Source organism: Salvelinus fontinalis, chromosome 39, assembly GCF_029448725.1.
Source record: "Salvelinus fontinalis isolate EN_2023a chromosome 39, ASM2944872v1, whole genome shotgun sequence".
Classification (NCBI taxonomy): domain Eukaryota; kingdom Metazoa; phylum Chordata; class Actinopteri; order Salmoniformes; family Salmonidae; genus Salvelinus; species Salvelinus fontinalis.
Window position 1 is genome coordinate 25,578,724 of NC_074703.1, and position 17,853 is coordinate 25,596,576.

A 17,853-nucleotide genomic window follows, 5' to 3' on the forward strand; every position below is an offset into this window, starting at 1 on the left:
CTAAACAGCTACCCTGAGGAATTCCTACTTCTACCTGGATTATGTTTGAGAGGCTTCCATTAAAGAACATCCTCCGTGTTCTGTTATACAGGTAACTCTTTATCCACATTATAGCAGGATGTGTAAAGCCATAACACAAGTTTTTCCAGCAGCAGACTAAGATCGATAATGTCAAAGGCTGCACTGTAGTCTAGTTTTCTTATCGGCTGTTGTTATTGTGGTAATGTGTTGTTGTCTAGATTTAGTATAGGGACCTATGTACCGCATTTCAAGAGTCTAGCTCAAACGGGGTGAGGGGCGTGAGCTTCCAAAGTTAGCATTTTAAATTGCTTGTTATAACGCCCCCATGTGGTCAATTGGCCTGGCATTGCATGAGAGGGTGTGGCCCTTTAACCATCATGCAATGTTGCAACCTCCTGGGCCTGACCGTCTCATAGGAATTTGCTTTTTATTCACCAATAATAACAGTAAATAATAACCCAGCTTCGCTGGTTGAACCCCTAATTAGAGTGGACCAAGTAATAACCCACCCTACATCAGATGAAAAGCACAATGCTGAAAGACTGATAACCAATTACTGTTGAGTCACTACAGCTGTCACGATCGTGTGGAGGATTGACGGACCAAAACGCAGCATTTGGAAAATACGCCATCTCTTTTATTGATGACGAAGGCAAAACGAAACAAAAACACTTACACACTAAACAAAACAATAAACGATCGTGAAGCTAATCAAACGTAGTGCATACACAGGCTACAAACGTATAACATAGACAATTACCCACAATCAAATGAAAGCCTATGGCTACCCTAAATATGGCTCCCAATCAGAGACAACAGAAATCAGCTGTCTCTAATTGGGAACTCATTCAGGCAACCATAGACTCTCCTAGACAACTAAACCAACATAGACACAGCTAGACACATGCACTCAACACAAACCCATACACTACACCCAACACCCCCTTTACCATATAATCACCCAAAACCGACAAAACACAAACAATCCCCATGTCACACCCTGACCTAACTAAAATAATAAAGAAAACAAATAATACTAAGGCCAGGGCGTGACAACAGCCATCCCACCTCACTCTGTATCCAATCACCATACATATTGCATCCTTAATGAAACCAAATAAGGCTTTCTGTCATTAAACACATCTCGTTATCTTGTCCGTTATCTGGGCTGTAACATGGTCATTATCTGATATTTACATTAGCTGATAAATTGACATGGAGCCTCCGGGGAGCGAGAGCGAGACCTCCCCATTACTCATGTGAGAGCGCTATGCTGCATGCAGCACGATAAGTAGCTGAAGGGTGTCACTCAGCAGGCGATCAGAGCCTAGTGTTGATTGTAAAAGGCTTCTCTCTCTCTGACTCACCTAGAAAGCAACACAATAACAGCCGATGAGAAACTAATTCACTGGTAGGCCTACAGTGCTTACATACAGGTCCTGATACAGACCTGGATAAACCGTCTGTATGTGAAGCTGTGGCCCACAGAGTGAATCACTCAGGTTAGTCTTGAAATTAAAACCTTCCCAACTCACACCATGGTAACCTGTTACAGCTATCCTCCAATCCAATCTCTATATGACTAACTACAGAACTTCATATACTGGAGCGCATGACTGCTTTACCAGATGGGCAGTTCCAGAGCACTCCTGTCTCCAAGGATATGCTTATTATCTTCACCAACTTAGTAGAGAGATCCACAGTGTTGTTCCAATTTCATACACTAAGTCTGATTCACTTTTTTCTTTTAATTTTTATAATTGAGTTAGAGGAACTTGGACCATTTTGACATATTTCTGCCTGGATTTCTGTATGCCTAACACTGAGTGTGGATAAAATGCTGCGGATTAATCCCTTATCGACAAAGGAATCAGATTTAAACAGGATTAGTAGCCTAAATTCTTTAATCATATTTGAGAAAACAGAACAGAAATGCTGTGGTTACTTATTTTTTCACTGTAACTGGTACTGGGTTCAATCAGTAGCCTAGCTGTCATTGACCAACTATAGATTTTTTTCCTGCAGATGAACAAACTTGCTATTTGTAAGGAGGATGTAATTTAGAAATCTCAGCAACAACTGTACAAGTGGCGGTTATGTAAGAGGCTCGTAATACCGATTTTACAAACTGAACATTATGGATAGCAGAATAGTTTAAAGAGCAATTAGGAAAGAAAGGTTTGAAAGAAAGGGTGGAGAGAGAGAGAGAGAAATAGAGAGGGGAGAGGTAAAATAAAGCTTTAAACACAATTATGCCCAAACATAAAGTGGTCCCTATAAGCTAGGGGTTACCTTGAATTTGACAATATCTTACAGGCAAAAAACAGATCAAAAGGACATGGCAAAATGCTCAACCATTTATGGTTTAAGACTTGCTGCCACTCTAATCTGACCCCTATACAGTGCCTTCAGAAAGTATTCACACCCCTTTACTTTTTCCACATTGTGCTGTGTTACAGCCTGAATTTAAAATAGATTCAATTTAGATTTTATGTCACTGGCCTACACACAACAAATCAGAGTATTTGTGAAATGCGCCTAATAGCCCTTACCTTAAAATGCTTACTTACAAGCCCTTAACAAACAAAGCAAGTAAGAAACACTTGCTAAAGAAACTAAAATAAAAAACAGTAACACAATAAAATAACAATAACATAAAAGGAGTACTGATACCGAGTCAATATGCAGGGGTATGGGTTAGTAGAGCTAATTAAGGTAATATGTTCAGTGCATTTAATCTGTTTTTTCCCCTCTTCAATATACACACAATACCCCATAATGACTAAGCAAAAACAGTTTTTTAGACATGTTGAAGCACCTTTGGCAGTGATTACAGCCTTCTTGTGTATGACACTACAAGCTTGGCACACCTGTATTTGGGGAATTAATCCCATTCTTCTCTGCAGATCCTCTCAAGCTCTGGCAGGTTGGATGGGGAGCGTCGCTGCACAGCTATTTTCAGGTCTATCCAGAGATGTTTGATCGGGTTCAAGTCCGAGTTCAGGCTGGGCCACTCAAGGACATTCAGAGACTTGTCCCGAAGCCACTCCTGCGTTGTCTTGGTTGTGTGCTTAGGGTCATTTTCCTCTTGGAAGGTGAACCTTCACCCCAGTCTGAGATCCTGAGCGCTCTGGAGCAGGTTTTCACCAAGGATCTCTGTACTTTGCTCCGTTCATCTTTCCCTCAAACCTGACTAGTTTCCCAGTTGCTGGCACTGAAAAACATCCCCACAGCGTGATGCGGCCACCACCATGCTTCACCGTAGAGATGCTGCCAGATTTCCTCCAGACATGACGCTTGGCATTCAGGCCAAATAAATCAATTTTAGGCATCAGGAAGTGTTTAAACGTCTTACTGCAGTGGTTCCCAAACTTGGTCCTCAGGACCCCAAGAGGTGCACGTTTTGGTTTTTGGCCTAACACTACACAGCTGATTCAAATTATCAAAGCTTGATTAGTTGAATCAGCTGTGTAGTCCTAGGGCAAAAACCAAAACGTGCACCCCTTGGGGTCTTGAGGACCGAGTTTGGGAAATCCTGTCTTACATCGGCTACGGGGAGCGTGATTACACAGTCATCTGGAACAGCTGGTGCGGTCATGCATTGTTCCATGTTGCTTGCCTCAAAGCGAGAATTGAAGGCCTTTAGCTCGTCTGGTAGGCTAGCGTCACTGGGAAGCTCGTGGCTGGGTTTCCCTTTGTAATCTGTGATAGTTTGCAAGCTTTGCAACTTCCGACGAGCGTCAGAGCCAGTGTAGTAATATTCAATCTTAATCCTGTATTGATGCTTTGCATGCTTGATGGTTCGTCAGAGCACGTAAAGAGATTTCTTATAAGCGTCTTGACTAGTGTTCTGCTCCTTGAAAGCAGCAGCTCTAGGCTTTAGCTCAGTGCAAATGTTGCCTGTAATCCATGGCTTCTGGTTGGGATATGTACGTACGGTCACTGTGGGGACGATGTCGCCGATGCACTTATTAATGAAGCCGGTGACTGATGTGGTATACTCATTGCCATCGGATGAATCTCGGAGCATATTGCAGTCTGTGCTAGTGAAACAGTCCTGTAGCTTAGCATCCGCTTCATCGGACCACTTCCGTATTGAGCGCGTCACTAGTACTTCCTGTTTGAGTTTTTGCTCGTAAGCAGGCATCAGGAGGATAAAGTTATGGTCAGATTTGCCAAATGGAGGGTGATGGAGAGCTTTGTACGCATCTCTGTGTGAAGTAAAGGTGATCCAGAGTTTGTTTTCCTCTAGTTCAGGTGTGGGCAACTCCAGTCCTCGAGGGCCTGATTGGTGTCACACTTTTTCTCCATCCCTAGCAAACACAGCTGATTAATCAGATTGCATTCTAAACTAAAGATCATGATTAGGTGATTATTGCAGTTGTGTTAGCTGGGGCTGGGGGAAAACTGTGACACCATTCAGGCCCTCGAGGACTGGAATTGCCCACCCCTGCTCTAGTTGCACATGTGACATATTGATAGAAATTAGGTAAAACCGGATTTCTGTTTTCCTGCATTAAGAAGCGCCACAAGAAGCGCCACCTCTGGATAAGCATTTTCTTGTTTGCTTATGGCCTTATACAGCTCGTTGAGTACGGTCTTAGTAACAGCATCGATTTGTGGCGGTAAATAGACAGCTACAAATAATATAGATAAACTCTTTTGGTAAATATTGTGGTCTACAGATTATCATGAGGTACTCAAACGCAGGAGAGCAAAACCTTTAAACCTCCTAATATTAGACATTGCGCACCAGCTGTTGTTGATAAAGAAACACACACCACCCCCCCCTAATCTTACTGGAGGCTGCTATTCTGTCTTGCCGATGCATGGAAAACCCAGCTAACTGTATATTATCAATATCCTTGTTCAGCCACGACTCGATGAAACATAGGATAGTACAGTTTTTGATGTCCTGTTGATAGGATAGTCTCAAATGGAGCTCATCCAGTTTATTCTCCAGTGATTGCATGTTCGCCAGTAGAACAGAGGTAAAGGTGGATTATCCACTCCCCGACGCAGTCAGCTCTTCGACCTCTGTAACGGTGTCTCCCCTTCATACGATTGACGGGGATTTGGGCCTGTTCCGGGAAGAGCAGTACATACTTCGTTTCAGACTCATTAAAGAAACAAATCCTTGTCCAGTTCGAGGTGAGTAATTGCTGTTCTGATGTCCAAAACCTATTTATTTTGGGTCATAGGAAATGCTAGCGGAAACATTGTGTACTAAAAAGTTAAACAATGCAAAAAAAATGCACACAAAACAGCACAATTGGTCAGGAGGCCATAAAATGGCAGCCATCCTCTCCGGCACCAATGTTAACTGATACCAGTTTTGACTTAAAGTGGTTTGAAAATCTATGGCAAGACTTCAAAATGGCCGTCTAGCAATGATCAACTTGTGCAAATATGTGCAAATATTGTACAATCCAGGTGTGCAAAACTCTTAAGAGATTTACCCAGTAAGACTCACAGCTGTAATTGCTGCTAAAGGCGATTCTAACATGTATTGAATACTTATGTAACCAAGATATGTGTTTTATTTTTCACACATTTATTACAAATGTTAGACCTTTTTCCACTTTGAAATTACAGAGTATTTGGTGTAGATCATTGACAAAAAAACAACAATTAAATCCATTTTAATCCCACAACAAAATGTGGGGGAAAATCTAAGGGTGTGAATACTTTCTGAAGGCACTGTACATTTTGAATTGATGACTCACTTTAAATACATAAGAGTGAAATTGTTACAGCATTCTCATTCAGGGGTGCAACAAATATAGCCTCTTACAAAGCACACCTCAAAATGTGTTAATGAGCCAAACGCTCTAACCACTAGGTTACCTACAGTAGGGCACTGTATTCTGTAGGGTGGAATTACAGTATCATTCGAAATATAGCAATTTTCTGACAATGCGCCATCATTTAGTGTGCCGCACAGTTAAACATTTCTGAGTTTTTTTTTACTGTTGATAATACCTCAAATTACCGTATAAATTATAGTTTTCTGTTAGTGTAGGTAGGCATATTCCTCACTTAAATTCACTGTGAATCTTTGATGCATAAAAAGCATAAATTACATGATTTGTGATGGAGTCATGGGTTTCCAAAAAGACTCAGACTGCAAGTAGCCTAAATAAATAAACGCTAACTAAAATATAGTTGTCTTCCTGGTCGACCTATCTGACAGCTTCGGTCTATTCCAGCTGTGATGCTCAGCATAAGTAAAGCGTCACAACAAAATCTATCAAACACTTGTGTAGGAGAAAAAAAAATGTTGAGTCACTTACCAAGTCTACCACGAAACAATCGCCCTATATTTTCCAATGAGGTAATACAACAACCTATGACAAAAGCGCGTAATATTCCCGGTGGAAGAGAGTTTGGACAGCGGACCGCGCAGAGTGCTCGGCAGATGTCTCGGTCTCAGGGGAAACTTCTCATATGGATGAAGAGCAGTAAAGCCACCGGTTATTAAAGGTCATAGAATAAGGTATTTCTCAAACGTTCTTCTTCTCGCCTCTTGTCTCCATCACAATTCCAATTATCTAAATATTTGACCACAATCAGACCGAGTTTCCACAACATTCTCGCTAAGAAGTTAAATCTGTTTGTGCAACCCTAACGCTGCTTGTAGAAAATTAGCTCACGCACGTGATACCACTTGAGAGGGAGAGAGGCTATGCGCACGGTATGATGATATGTATCCTACTTCCAGAATTGATTCGCTCAAACGCAAAGCTTCTCGATGGACAAAAAGTAAAACAACCGTTTTTAATTTGTTAACCGTTATTACGTTGTGATTGAAAATGGGTAAAGTGATGGGAAAGTTATTAATCTTCAAAGGGGCGTTGTGGTGTTGGGCATGATGCTTCACACAAGCTTAATAACAAAACACGTTCTAAAATAATCCTATCTCATGCCATTGCATGTGACGTCTTAGCATGTGACGTCTGCAGTGCAAATTTGATGTCAGTGAGAGAAACAATAGGGCAAACAGATGTTATAGTGTGTAGAATTGTTACATAGAACTGTCACATAACAAGACATAATACAACATAACAATTCTACTTATATAAAGTAGCCTAGTCCATATTATAAACTGGGCGGTTCGAGCCCTGAATAGCTGACAGTCATGGTATATCAGACCTTATACCACGGGTATGACAAAGCATTTATTTTTACTACTCTAATTACATTGGTAACCAGTTTGTAATGACAATAAGGAACCTCGGGGGTTTGTGGTATTTGGCCAATATACCACGGCTAAGGGCTGTATCCAGGCACTCCGCGTTGCGTCTTGCAAAAGAAGAGCCCTTACCTGTGGTATATTAATCATATACCACACCCCCTCTGGCCTTATTGCTTAAATATAACACTTCCACTAATCACACACACAGGGTTGGGTAGGTAGGTTACTTTCTAAATGTAATCCGTTACAATTACTAGTTACCTGCACAAAATTGTAATCAGTAATGTAACTTTTGGATAACCCAAACTCAAGTAACGCAAATCTGATTACTTTGTTAGTTTTTAATTACTTTCCCATTATGAATCAGAATCACCTTTATTCACCAAGTACATCTACATATACTCAGAATTGTACTTGGTGATATGGTGCTGCTAGTGAAAGACAACATTTAGAGACATACAGTTGTTCGGTTTATGTTCCCATTTATATATAAAAAAAAAATATATATAATATTTACATAAGTATTCAGACCCTTTAAATCAGTACTTTGTTGAAGCACCTTTGGCAACGATTACAGCATCGAGTCTTCTTAGGTATGACGCTACAAGCTTGGCACACCTGTGTTTGGGTAGTTTCTCCCATTCTTCTCTGCAGATCCTCTCAAGCTCTGTCAAGATGGATGGGGAGTGTTGCTGCACAGCTATTTTTAGGTCTATCCAGAGATCGGGTTCAATTCCGGGCTCTGGCTGAGCCACTCAAGGACATTCAGAGACTTGTCCCGAAGCCACTCCTGTGTAATCTTGACTCTGTGCTTAGGGTCTTTTTTCCTGTTGGAAGGTGAACCTTCACCCCAGTCTGAGGTCATGAGCGCTCTGAAGCAAGTTTTCATTAAGCATCTCTCTGTACTTTGCTCTGTCCCTGCCGATGAAAAACATCCCCACAGCATGATGCTGCCACCACCATGCTTCACCGTAGGAATGGTGCAAGGTTTCCTCCAGCCGTGCCGTTTCGCATTCAGGCCAAAGAGTTCAATCTTGGTTTCATCAGACCAGAGAATCTTGTTTCTCATGGTCTGAGAGGCTTTAGTTGCCTTTTGGCAAACTCCAAGCGGGCTGTCATGTGCCTTTTACCGAGGAGTGGCTTCCGTCTGGCCACTCTACTGTAAAGGCCTGATTGGTGGAGTGCCGCAGAGATTGTCGCTGACCAAGGCCCTTCTCCCCTTGATTGCTCAGTTTGGCCGGACGGCCAGCTCTAGGAAGAGACTTGGTGGTTCCAAACTTCTTCCATTTAAGAATGATGGAGACCACTGTGTTCTTGGGGACCTTCAATGCTACATAAACCTTTTTGGTACCAATCCTCAGATCTGTGCTTTGACACAATCCTGTCTCGGAGCTCTAAGGACAATTCCTTCAACCTCATGGCTTGGTTTTTTGCTCTAACAGGCACTGTCAACTGTGGGACCTTATATGGACAGGTGTGTGCCTTTCCAAATCATGTCCAATCAATTGAATTTATCACAGTTGGACTCCAATCAAGTTGTTGAATCATCTCAAGGATGATTAATGGAACAGGACGCACCTGTCTCAATTTTGAGTCTCATAGCAAAGGGTCTGAAAACTTATGTAAATAAGGTACTTCTGTTTTTTATTTTTTAATACATTTGCTCACATTTAAAAAAAACTGTTTTCGCTTTGTCATTATGGGGTATTGTGTGTAGATTGCTGAGGAAATAGTTTTACAGTATTTTACTGTAATTACAAGGAATTGGTGCAAGCAAGTTGGCTGCTAGGTAAAATGTTTACACATTACAGTATATTAATGAATATTTTGTGTTTTATATCACTTGCACTTCTATAGGTCATAACAAATGATTCCTAACTGGCACCTACTACAGGGCAAAAACAGACCAAAAGGACATGGCAAAAATTAAACCATTAAAGAGTTAAGACTTGCTGCCACTCCAATCTGCCCCCTATACAAATTGATGGGGCGCTATAATCACATACGAGTTAAATTGGTACAGCATTCTCACTCATGCGTGCAACAAATACAGTGTATGTAGCCTCTTACAAGGCACTCCTCAAAATATGTTAATGAGCCAGAAACAACAATACCATGCACCTAGTGGTCAAAAGGTTTTTGGGGCTCCAAAGATACGGTACTGTATTCTGTGGGGTGGTATTACAGTACCATTTCAAATATAGCAATTCTTTCCCCTCCCACAACCTTTTCCTCCAACATAATTTACAGAATGCTGCAGGAAAACGTTTCAGAGTATTTTACTGTTGATAATACGGCAAATTACCATATAATTACAGTTATCCGTTACAGTGAACGTAACTGATTACATTTTTTTGTTATCAGATTACATGTAATCTGTTACTCCACAACCCTGGACACACACACATCTTTGTTTTACTATCCTTGTGGGGACCATAAAATGTATTCCCATTCAAATCTTATTTTCCCTAACCCACCCTAATTGTAACCCTTTCCCTAAACCTAACCCCAAGCATGCTCACTAAACTGTCTGCCTTTGTGCATGAGCGTTGCAAAATAAATGTACACATACATTATTCAATAATATCATCCAAATTGCTCGCTAGTGTCAACGGCATCTGTGTTGCGAGGTGTTAAAATCGAACGTGGTTCTATTTTAGACTCTTGACACGCTGTAAATCCCACCTCTCCATTGGTTTTTAGCAACCTACTAACCCATGTGGGTGATTGAAAGATGAACAAGATCCACACTCCAGTGCAGTTGGTGGCGGTAATGCAACTTACGTTGGTTTCCAACCGCCATATATAATCCACAGAAGGAGAAGCAAGATGGAGAGATTAATCAAATAAAACTAAATTAAAAACTAACTAGGTTTCCCCTTTTATCTGTGGATTAATTGTCAGAGTAGAGAACACACGATTTTGTATGACTCAAAATGGTTCAAAATTCTTCCAAAACCGTAACGCAAGCGATGTGTGTTAATGTTCAGACCGAGTGTTGGGGCTCTTAACAAAACTTAGTACAAAAGACTCCAATGTCCAATATAATGGAACTGAGAGTCATGTTTAAGGGCAAGGAAAAATTAGCTACTGCAGCAACAGCAAGCTAGCTAAATGTCCATGAACGTTTCATGTGTGTTTCAACCTGGCCTAAATTAATAGTTGGTTCACAGTTGGTTTTCGTATTTTAACCGGCGTGTCATGAGAACGTCTGATGGCGATAGACAAAAATCAACATGCGCACGATGGCATACATGCAGAGATGGTTTGGTCAAGGTAGCCTTTTTCCTCATGGGGACCAGCGAAATGTCCCCACTTGTAAGAATTGTCCTTGTTTTACTATCCTTGTGAAGACTTCTGGTCCCCACAATGATAGTAAAACCAAACACACACACACACACACACACACACACACACACACACACACACACACATGACCCTAAATGTAATTCACCTCAGTGTTCTAAAGGACATGTATGGCTTACTCATGCTGGAGATAAATGACATGCCTAAACTTTGACTCAATGAGACTTGTCTGGAAAATGTGTCTACAAAGCAACTCTGATGTCAATGGGAACAAGCTGGGAAAAAAGTGAAGTAGATAGAGGTCCTAGATAGGCCTAGATATTTTTCCCTAGCAAACAGAAGCAGTATTCATCTCTTGGTCTTCAATCTGCAGTCATCTGCATCTGATCAAGCCATCTCTTGAATGTATTCCCTACATGGTACTATTTATACCAACACTGTAGACCAAAGGACTCTGAATTGCGCTTAAGGGTGCTATACAGGCTAGTATTTACACCTCAATCACACCTACAGCGTCATTGTATTTTAGTACATCAGAAGTACATTCATTTCCAAGGGAACGCTGCGTTTGCCTTGCAGCATTGCGTTGCATAGGCAGTTGCAGTGCATTTTGTGTGGTGCATATGTTGGATTTATCGAATGTATGCATTAAACTGAATGCTTAGATGGCTTGACAGAAATGGTAGCAGGTGAATGTTGAAATTCCGTTCCACATACAGTACCAGTCAAAAGTTTGGACACACCTACTTATTCAAAGGTTTTTCTTTATTTTTACTATTTTCTACATTGTAGAATAATAGTGAAGGTCATCAAAACTATGAAATAACACATATGGAATCATGTAGTAACCAAAAAAGTGTTACATCAAAATACATTTGATATTTTTAACACATTTTTTGGTTACTACATGATTCCATATGTGTTATTTCATAGTTTTGATTTCTTCACTATTATTCTACAGTGTAGAATATAGTAAAAATAAAGAAAACCCTTGAATGAGTAGGTGTTCTAAACTTTGACTGGGACTGTATATCCAGATGATGCTGCATACCATTTTGTGCAATGACGCTGTCGGTGTGATGGAGGCGTTAGGCACTAGTCAAGGCTCGGAGGCACAGGTCACTCGACCCAGATTAAGCCTACTGTACCTGTACCTGGGCATTGGTCGCTTTTTGAAATCTATATCCAAGAAACCAAATGAGTGTGTCTTGCCATCAAGTTGCTTTTAATCAACTCATCAAATTGCAGCATTTCGGAGTGCAAGATTCCTGAGCGTGGCTCAAACCTGGGTCACCATGAGGGTCACCACGAGGGCAAGAGTCATGACTGCTGCTCCAAGAAACCTAACTTGTTTGGTGGAACAGTTATCGGTCTTATGAACACTAGGCTTGCTACCCCTAAAAAAGCTACCTAACCCCCCAAAAACTTTCTTTCAAGTCCCTTCAAACGTCTGACATGACGAGGTCATCTTCACGTCTGACACCAATGTAGCATGTCACCAGGAGTATGTCCTCAAGCAATGCTTGAACCGGGTTGCTTTGTCCCATGGCAGCGGCTTTTGACACCTGGACCTGCTCCAAGAAAGCTGGTTCCCTTGGGGGAGCGGTTATTGGTCTTATCAACACTAGGTTTGTTGGGTTTGTTAAAATAGTTACATCCCATGTGACACTGACCCCTCAGTGACATCTATAAAAAACGAGTGAGGAATAAGTAGGAACAAATAGCCTTGGATATTACGCATACACTCGATTTGTATATAAACTCAGCAAAAAGAGAAACGTTCTCACTGTCAACTGCGTTCATTTTCAGAAAACTTAACATGTGTAAATATTTGTATGAACATAACGAGAATCAAAAACTGAGACAAACTGAACAAGTCCCACAGACATGTGACTAACAGAAATGGAATAATGTGTCCCTGAACAAAGGGGGGGATACAAAAACTAAAGTAACAGTCAGTATCTGGTGTGGCCACCAGCTGCATTAAGTACTGTAGTGCCTCTCCACCTCATGGACTGCACCAGATTTGCCAGTTCTTGCACCTGCAAGTTCCCAGACATTTCTGGGGGAATGGCCCTAGCCCTCACCCTCTGATCCAACAGGTCCCAGATGTGCTCAATGGGATTGAGATCCGGGCTCTTCGCTGGCCATGGCAGAACACTGACATTCCTGTCTTGCAGGAAATCATGCACAGAACGAGCAGTATGGCTGGTGGCATTGTAATGCTGAAGGGTCATGTCAGGATGAGCCTGCAGGAAGGGTACCACGTGAGGGAGGAGGATGTCTTCCCTGTAACGCACAGCGTTGAGATTGCCTCCAATGACAACAAGCTCAGTCCGATGATGCTGTGACACAACGCCCCAGACCATGAAGGACCCTACATCTCCAAATCGATCACGCTCCAGAGTACAGGCCTTGGTGTAACGCTCATTCTTTCGGCGATAAACGCAAGTCCGACCATCACCCCCGGTGAGACAAACCGTGACTCGTCAATGAAGACCACTTTTTGCCAGTCCTGTCTGGTCCAGAGACGGTGGGTTTGTGCCCATAGGCGACGTTGTTGCCGGTGATGTCTGGTGAGGACATTCCTTACAACAGGCCAAAAAGCCCTCAGTCCAGCCTCTTTCAGCCTATTGCGGACAGTCTGAGCACTGAAGGAGGGATTGTGCATTCCTGGTGTAACTCGGGCAGTTGTTGCTGCCATCCTGTACCTGTCCTGCAGGTGTGATTTTCGAATGTACCGATCCTGTGCAGGTGTTGTTACATGTGGTCTGCCACTGCGAGGACGATCAGCTGTCCGTCCTGTCTCCCTGTAGCGCTGTCTTAGGCGTCTCACAATACAGATATTGCAATGAAAGTCCATAGAAAGGCCTCTTTAGTGTCCAAAGTATTCATAACTGTGACCTTAATTGCCTACCATCTGTAAGCTGTTAGTGTCTTAATGACCGTTCCACAGGTGCATGTTCATTAACTGTTCATGGTTCATTGAACAAGCATGTGAAACAGTGTTTAAACCCTTTACAATGAAGATCTGTGAAGTTATTTGGATTTTTACGAATTATCTTTGAAAGACAGGGTCCTTTGTTTTTGCAGAGTTTATATGTGTATATATAGACTGTGATTGCATAAATTGCTTCTAATCTAATCTGTCATACACACTAAAAACAAATGGTTCTATGTAATGCAAAACAGAGTTCTTCCTGTGTTTACAACAAGATATCTTATTATTTATCTCTTACAATCTCTGGATAGTGCCAATACAATACTGAGATATTCATGGTAACTTGATACCAGAGCAATGAAACACAGTACAATACAGTAAAAGTGTAAACGTTTAGGAAAACAATTATAAAGGATTTTACTGCAATTACAAGTGATTAAAGCAAGCAGGTTGGCATTTGCATTTTACAACATATTAATAATTACTATGTGTTTTATATCACTTGCACTTCTAGAGGCCTAACAGGCTTCCAAACTGGCCATGATTACAGGGCAAAACAGATCGAATGGATATGGGTAAATATCCAACCATTAAAAGGTGTAAGACCCTCTACCAATCTGATCTGTGCCCTACATATACACTGTACTGTTATAAACACAACATGTAAAGTGTTGGTCCCATGTTTCATGAGCTGAAATAAGAGATCGCAGAAATGTTCCATATGCACAAAAAGGTTATTTCTCTCGATTTTTGTGCAGAATTTCCTTTACATCCCTGTTAGTACGCATTTCTCCTTTGCCAAGATAATTCATCAACCTGACAGGTGTGGCATATCAAGAAGCTGAGTAAACAGCATGATCATTACAATGGTTCACCTGTAACTCACAATAAAAGGGCACTCTAAAATGTGCAGATTTATCTCACAACAAAAATGCCACAGATGTCATAAGTTTTGAGGGAGTGTGCAATTGGCATGCTGACTGCAGGAATATTGTCAATACAATACTGTCCAACAGAGGTGTTTCCAGGGAATTTAATGTTTCTGCCTACCATATGCCGCCTCCAACGTCATTTTAGAGAATTTGGTAGTACGTCCAACCGGCCTCACAACTGCAGACCACGTGTAACCATGCCATCCCGGGACCTCTACATCCAGTTTCTTCACTTGCGGGATAGTCTGAGGAAGGGGGGTGTTCTGAGGAGTATTTATATCTGTAATAAGCCATTTTGTGGGGAGAAACTCATTCTGACTGGCTGGGCCTGGCTCCCCAGTTGGTGAGCCACTGCCCACCCATGGCTGCATCCCTGCCCAGTCATGTGAAATACATAGATCAGGGCCTACTGAATTTATTTAAATTCACGGATTTCCTTCAATGAACTGTAACTCAGTAAAAAAATTGAATTTGTTGCATATATATAGTTTTTGTTCAGTATACATTTAATTGTTAGGGAACTACTAACACATATCAATTAAATTTGTGTAGGACTCTTACAAGGAATGCCTTAAAATATGTTAATGAGTCAGCGATTTTTCTCCTCCCACAATGTACCATAATTTACAGTATGCTGAAGTAAATATATAGCAAAACAACTATACAGTACTTTATTGTTGAATTGTATTCTAAATAAAATCTGCAATTGCTAATAGTGAATATTTAACTGTATAATACAGCATACCAACTGATATTTGATGTTTATATGACTTGCCTTAACAAAGGCTTCTAAACTGACAGTGACTACCGAGCAAAAGGATATGGTTTGCTTAAAGGTTTGAGACTTGCTGCACCTCCGATCTGTCTTCTACATAAATGTAATTGCTAGGGAACCACTACCATATATCACTTTAATTGGTACAGCATTGACGTGTACAACAAATATAGCCTCTTACAAGACATGTCTCAAAATATGTTAATGAGTGAGAAACAACAATACCATGCACCCACTACTTTTCAAAAGGCACACAAAAAATGCAGTATGGTACTGTATTCTTAATTACAGTAAATTACTTGCAGGACAAGGACAAGTTGCAGGACAAGATTTGTAGAATTCCTAAAATACAGTATGTTACCGTATTCTGTGGGGGTACATCATTCTCACTCACGGGTGCAACAAATATAGCCTCTTGTCACGAACCGGCTCGAAGCCCGTAACAAAAAGGGAGACAACGTGGAGAAAAGGAATAACAAAAATATACTTATTAACTGAGGTAACCTATACACAAATCAACAAGGGTGTGTGTAATCAGTAGTGTAAGTGAGTGGTTGCGTGTATAGATGTGATAATGAGGAGTGTTGAAAGATGCCCAAGCAAACAAACAAACAAACAAACCGGCCACAAAAAAATGCTACATCCAAAATCAAACAGTGTGTCTGCATGGAGAGAGTCTCAAAGAATGGGGAAAATGTATATTTATCGGGCCCAGGTGTGTCCCATTTTGCTGACGACTCTCCCAGCTCCGTCCACCGACATCCTAATAAGTAAAACAACAGCAAAGAGAAAGAATTCGGCAGACAGAGTGGGAGGGTCGTCACACTCTTACAAGGCACACCTTAAAATATTTTAATGAGTACTGTTGATAAATACAGAAAAACACATTTACAGTATTTTACTGTGCATTCTACAGTGTTTTACTGTTAAAATGACAGAAAGGTCTGACAGTGTGCTGTAAAACAAATGTATGGTATTTTACTTTGCATTCTACGGTAATATACTGTATTCAGTTTTAACAGTATCATACTGTTGATTAATACAGTAAGTTACTGATACAATTACAAAAACGGCTAACAGAGTAACATTAAAACTGAAACTAAATAATACAAAATAGGAATGTTTTTATCAAACTAAAACTGAATAAAAAAAAGAGTAAATCAAGTCAGAAAACGAACTGAAACTAAACTGAAATTCAATGAAAAATCTAAAAACAAATAGAAATAACTTTATATACAATAACAACTATAATAACCTTGGATAATTGTACTTTTCTATTCAAAATATTGGATAAAGAAATTACCATTACACAAGGGACCCTATTCAATCTATATCACTGAAGCAATAGAAATGTACAGGGAACACAGCCTTTAAATTCCAATCACGCTGTAAAGCTGAACTTCCGCGATATGTTTTGAATAGAGCCCTGGATTATCCGCACATCTACCCTAAAAGGTACCGCATAATACAATCTGAGATATGTGTACCTCTGAAAGTGCATTATGTATGTGCATCTCAATCTTTTTGTACCCCCTGGAGCAATACTGTATGCTAGCCGTACCCTTTTTTCTGAGAGTCTATGTTGTTATGTGTCTTATATGTACCAAACAGTCACCACATATGAACGTAACTCTTAGGAAATAAAAGTTATTTATATTGAATCACATAGTGCTCGCCACCTCCTAATAATTTATCAGCAGGACTACTTATTGAGACTCATTTCACTCAAACTGTCATTTAACCATAAGAGCTGGTAAGACAGCACAAACAGATCTGGGACCCCTAGCACATGCTACAGTAGGCAGGCCAATAGGCATTACACTCAAATAATTGTGATTTTATTATTTTGAACCAGAGCTGTTTACAGAACTCTCAAGGATCACATAGATGCGGTAAAGAGGTCAATGGAACTCAACCCAAACAATGGAAATGCCATGGAAACCCGTGGGGGAAACATGCCATGGGGGAAAGATCCCGAATATCCTCATTACCCCCCAGCAAAACTAGACAACATTTGGGCTATTGTTTATTTGTGTATTTCATACTATGTTGAGGTAAAAAAAATAGGATCAACTGCATTACAGTTAAAAATGGCTTTGATTGACACCACCGATTTCTCTAAGCTAGCTAAGCCACCAACTTAATCGAATGGGAGTTAGCATTTAGGAGTCACTTCTTCTAAACATGAAAAGGGACTACTTCTAAATGTAATGCATCGAAAACAGCCAAATACATCCAAATGGGACTTTAGTAACCACATTGGGCCTGTTACAATACTTCAATCATGACGGATTTGACAAATATTCTTTGTTAGATCAGATTGGTTGAATGTGCGCCAACCCAGCATCCTTCTGTCCCCAACGGTCTGTGGAGTTAAAATTCGGTCCTGTGTTTCTCTGTTGCCATGGCGACAATATGTATCTGTAGTAAGTCATGAGTGAGAATTTGGTGGGTTGGAATAAGTGGGTCAGTCTGATTCCATAGGATGCATTTCTGTTTCTGCCCAGCCATGATCATCACCCTTAAAGTATTCCCTGACTTTTCTACATGTTGGCCTATCTTTACGATGCCAGATTCAGAGGGGTAAAGCATGATATGCAGAACAGTATTCGGGGCGTGCATTGGGGTGGCTATAGTTATAGTGTGGTTATAGTGTGGTTATCAAAGTGCCCTGCTGTGCATT

At 40.8% G+C, this 17,853-nt stretch overlaps 1 protein-coding gene across 3 annotated transcripts in view; it reads right to left on the reverse strand.

Moving 5' to 3' along the window:
- The window catches only part of LOC129838671 (solute carrier organic anion transporter family member 1C1-like), a 90,977-nt gene extending 76,348 nt beyond the window's left edge, over positions 1-14,629 (reverse strand). Inside the window, exon 1 of one of the 3 annotated variants that reach the window (XM_055905797.1) lies at positions 14,514-14,629. In XM_055905797.1, the coding sequence (XP_055761772.1) occupies positions 14,514-14,535 (22 nt within the window). In that variant the 5' untranslated portion in view covers positions 14,536-14,629. Of the gene's footprint in view, positions 1-6,314; positions 6,854-14,513 lie in introns of those variants that run through there. The other 2 variants (XM_055905798.1, XM_055905799.1) reach the window with 2 other exon arrangements.
- Between the last annotated feature and the right edge of the window lie 3,224 nt (positions 14,630-17,853).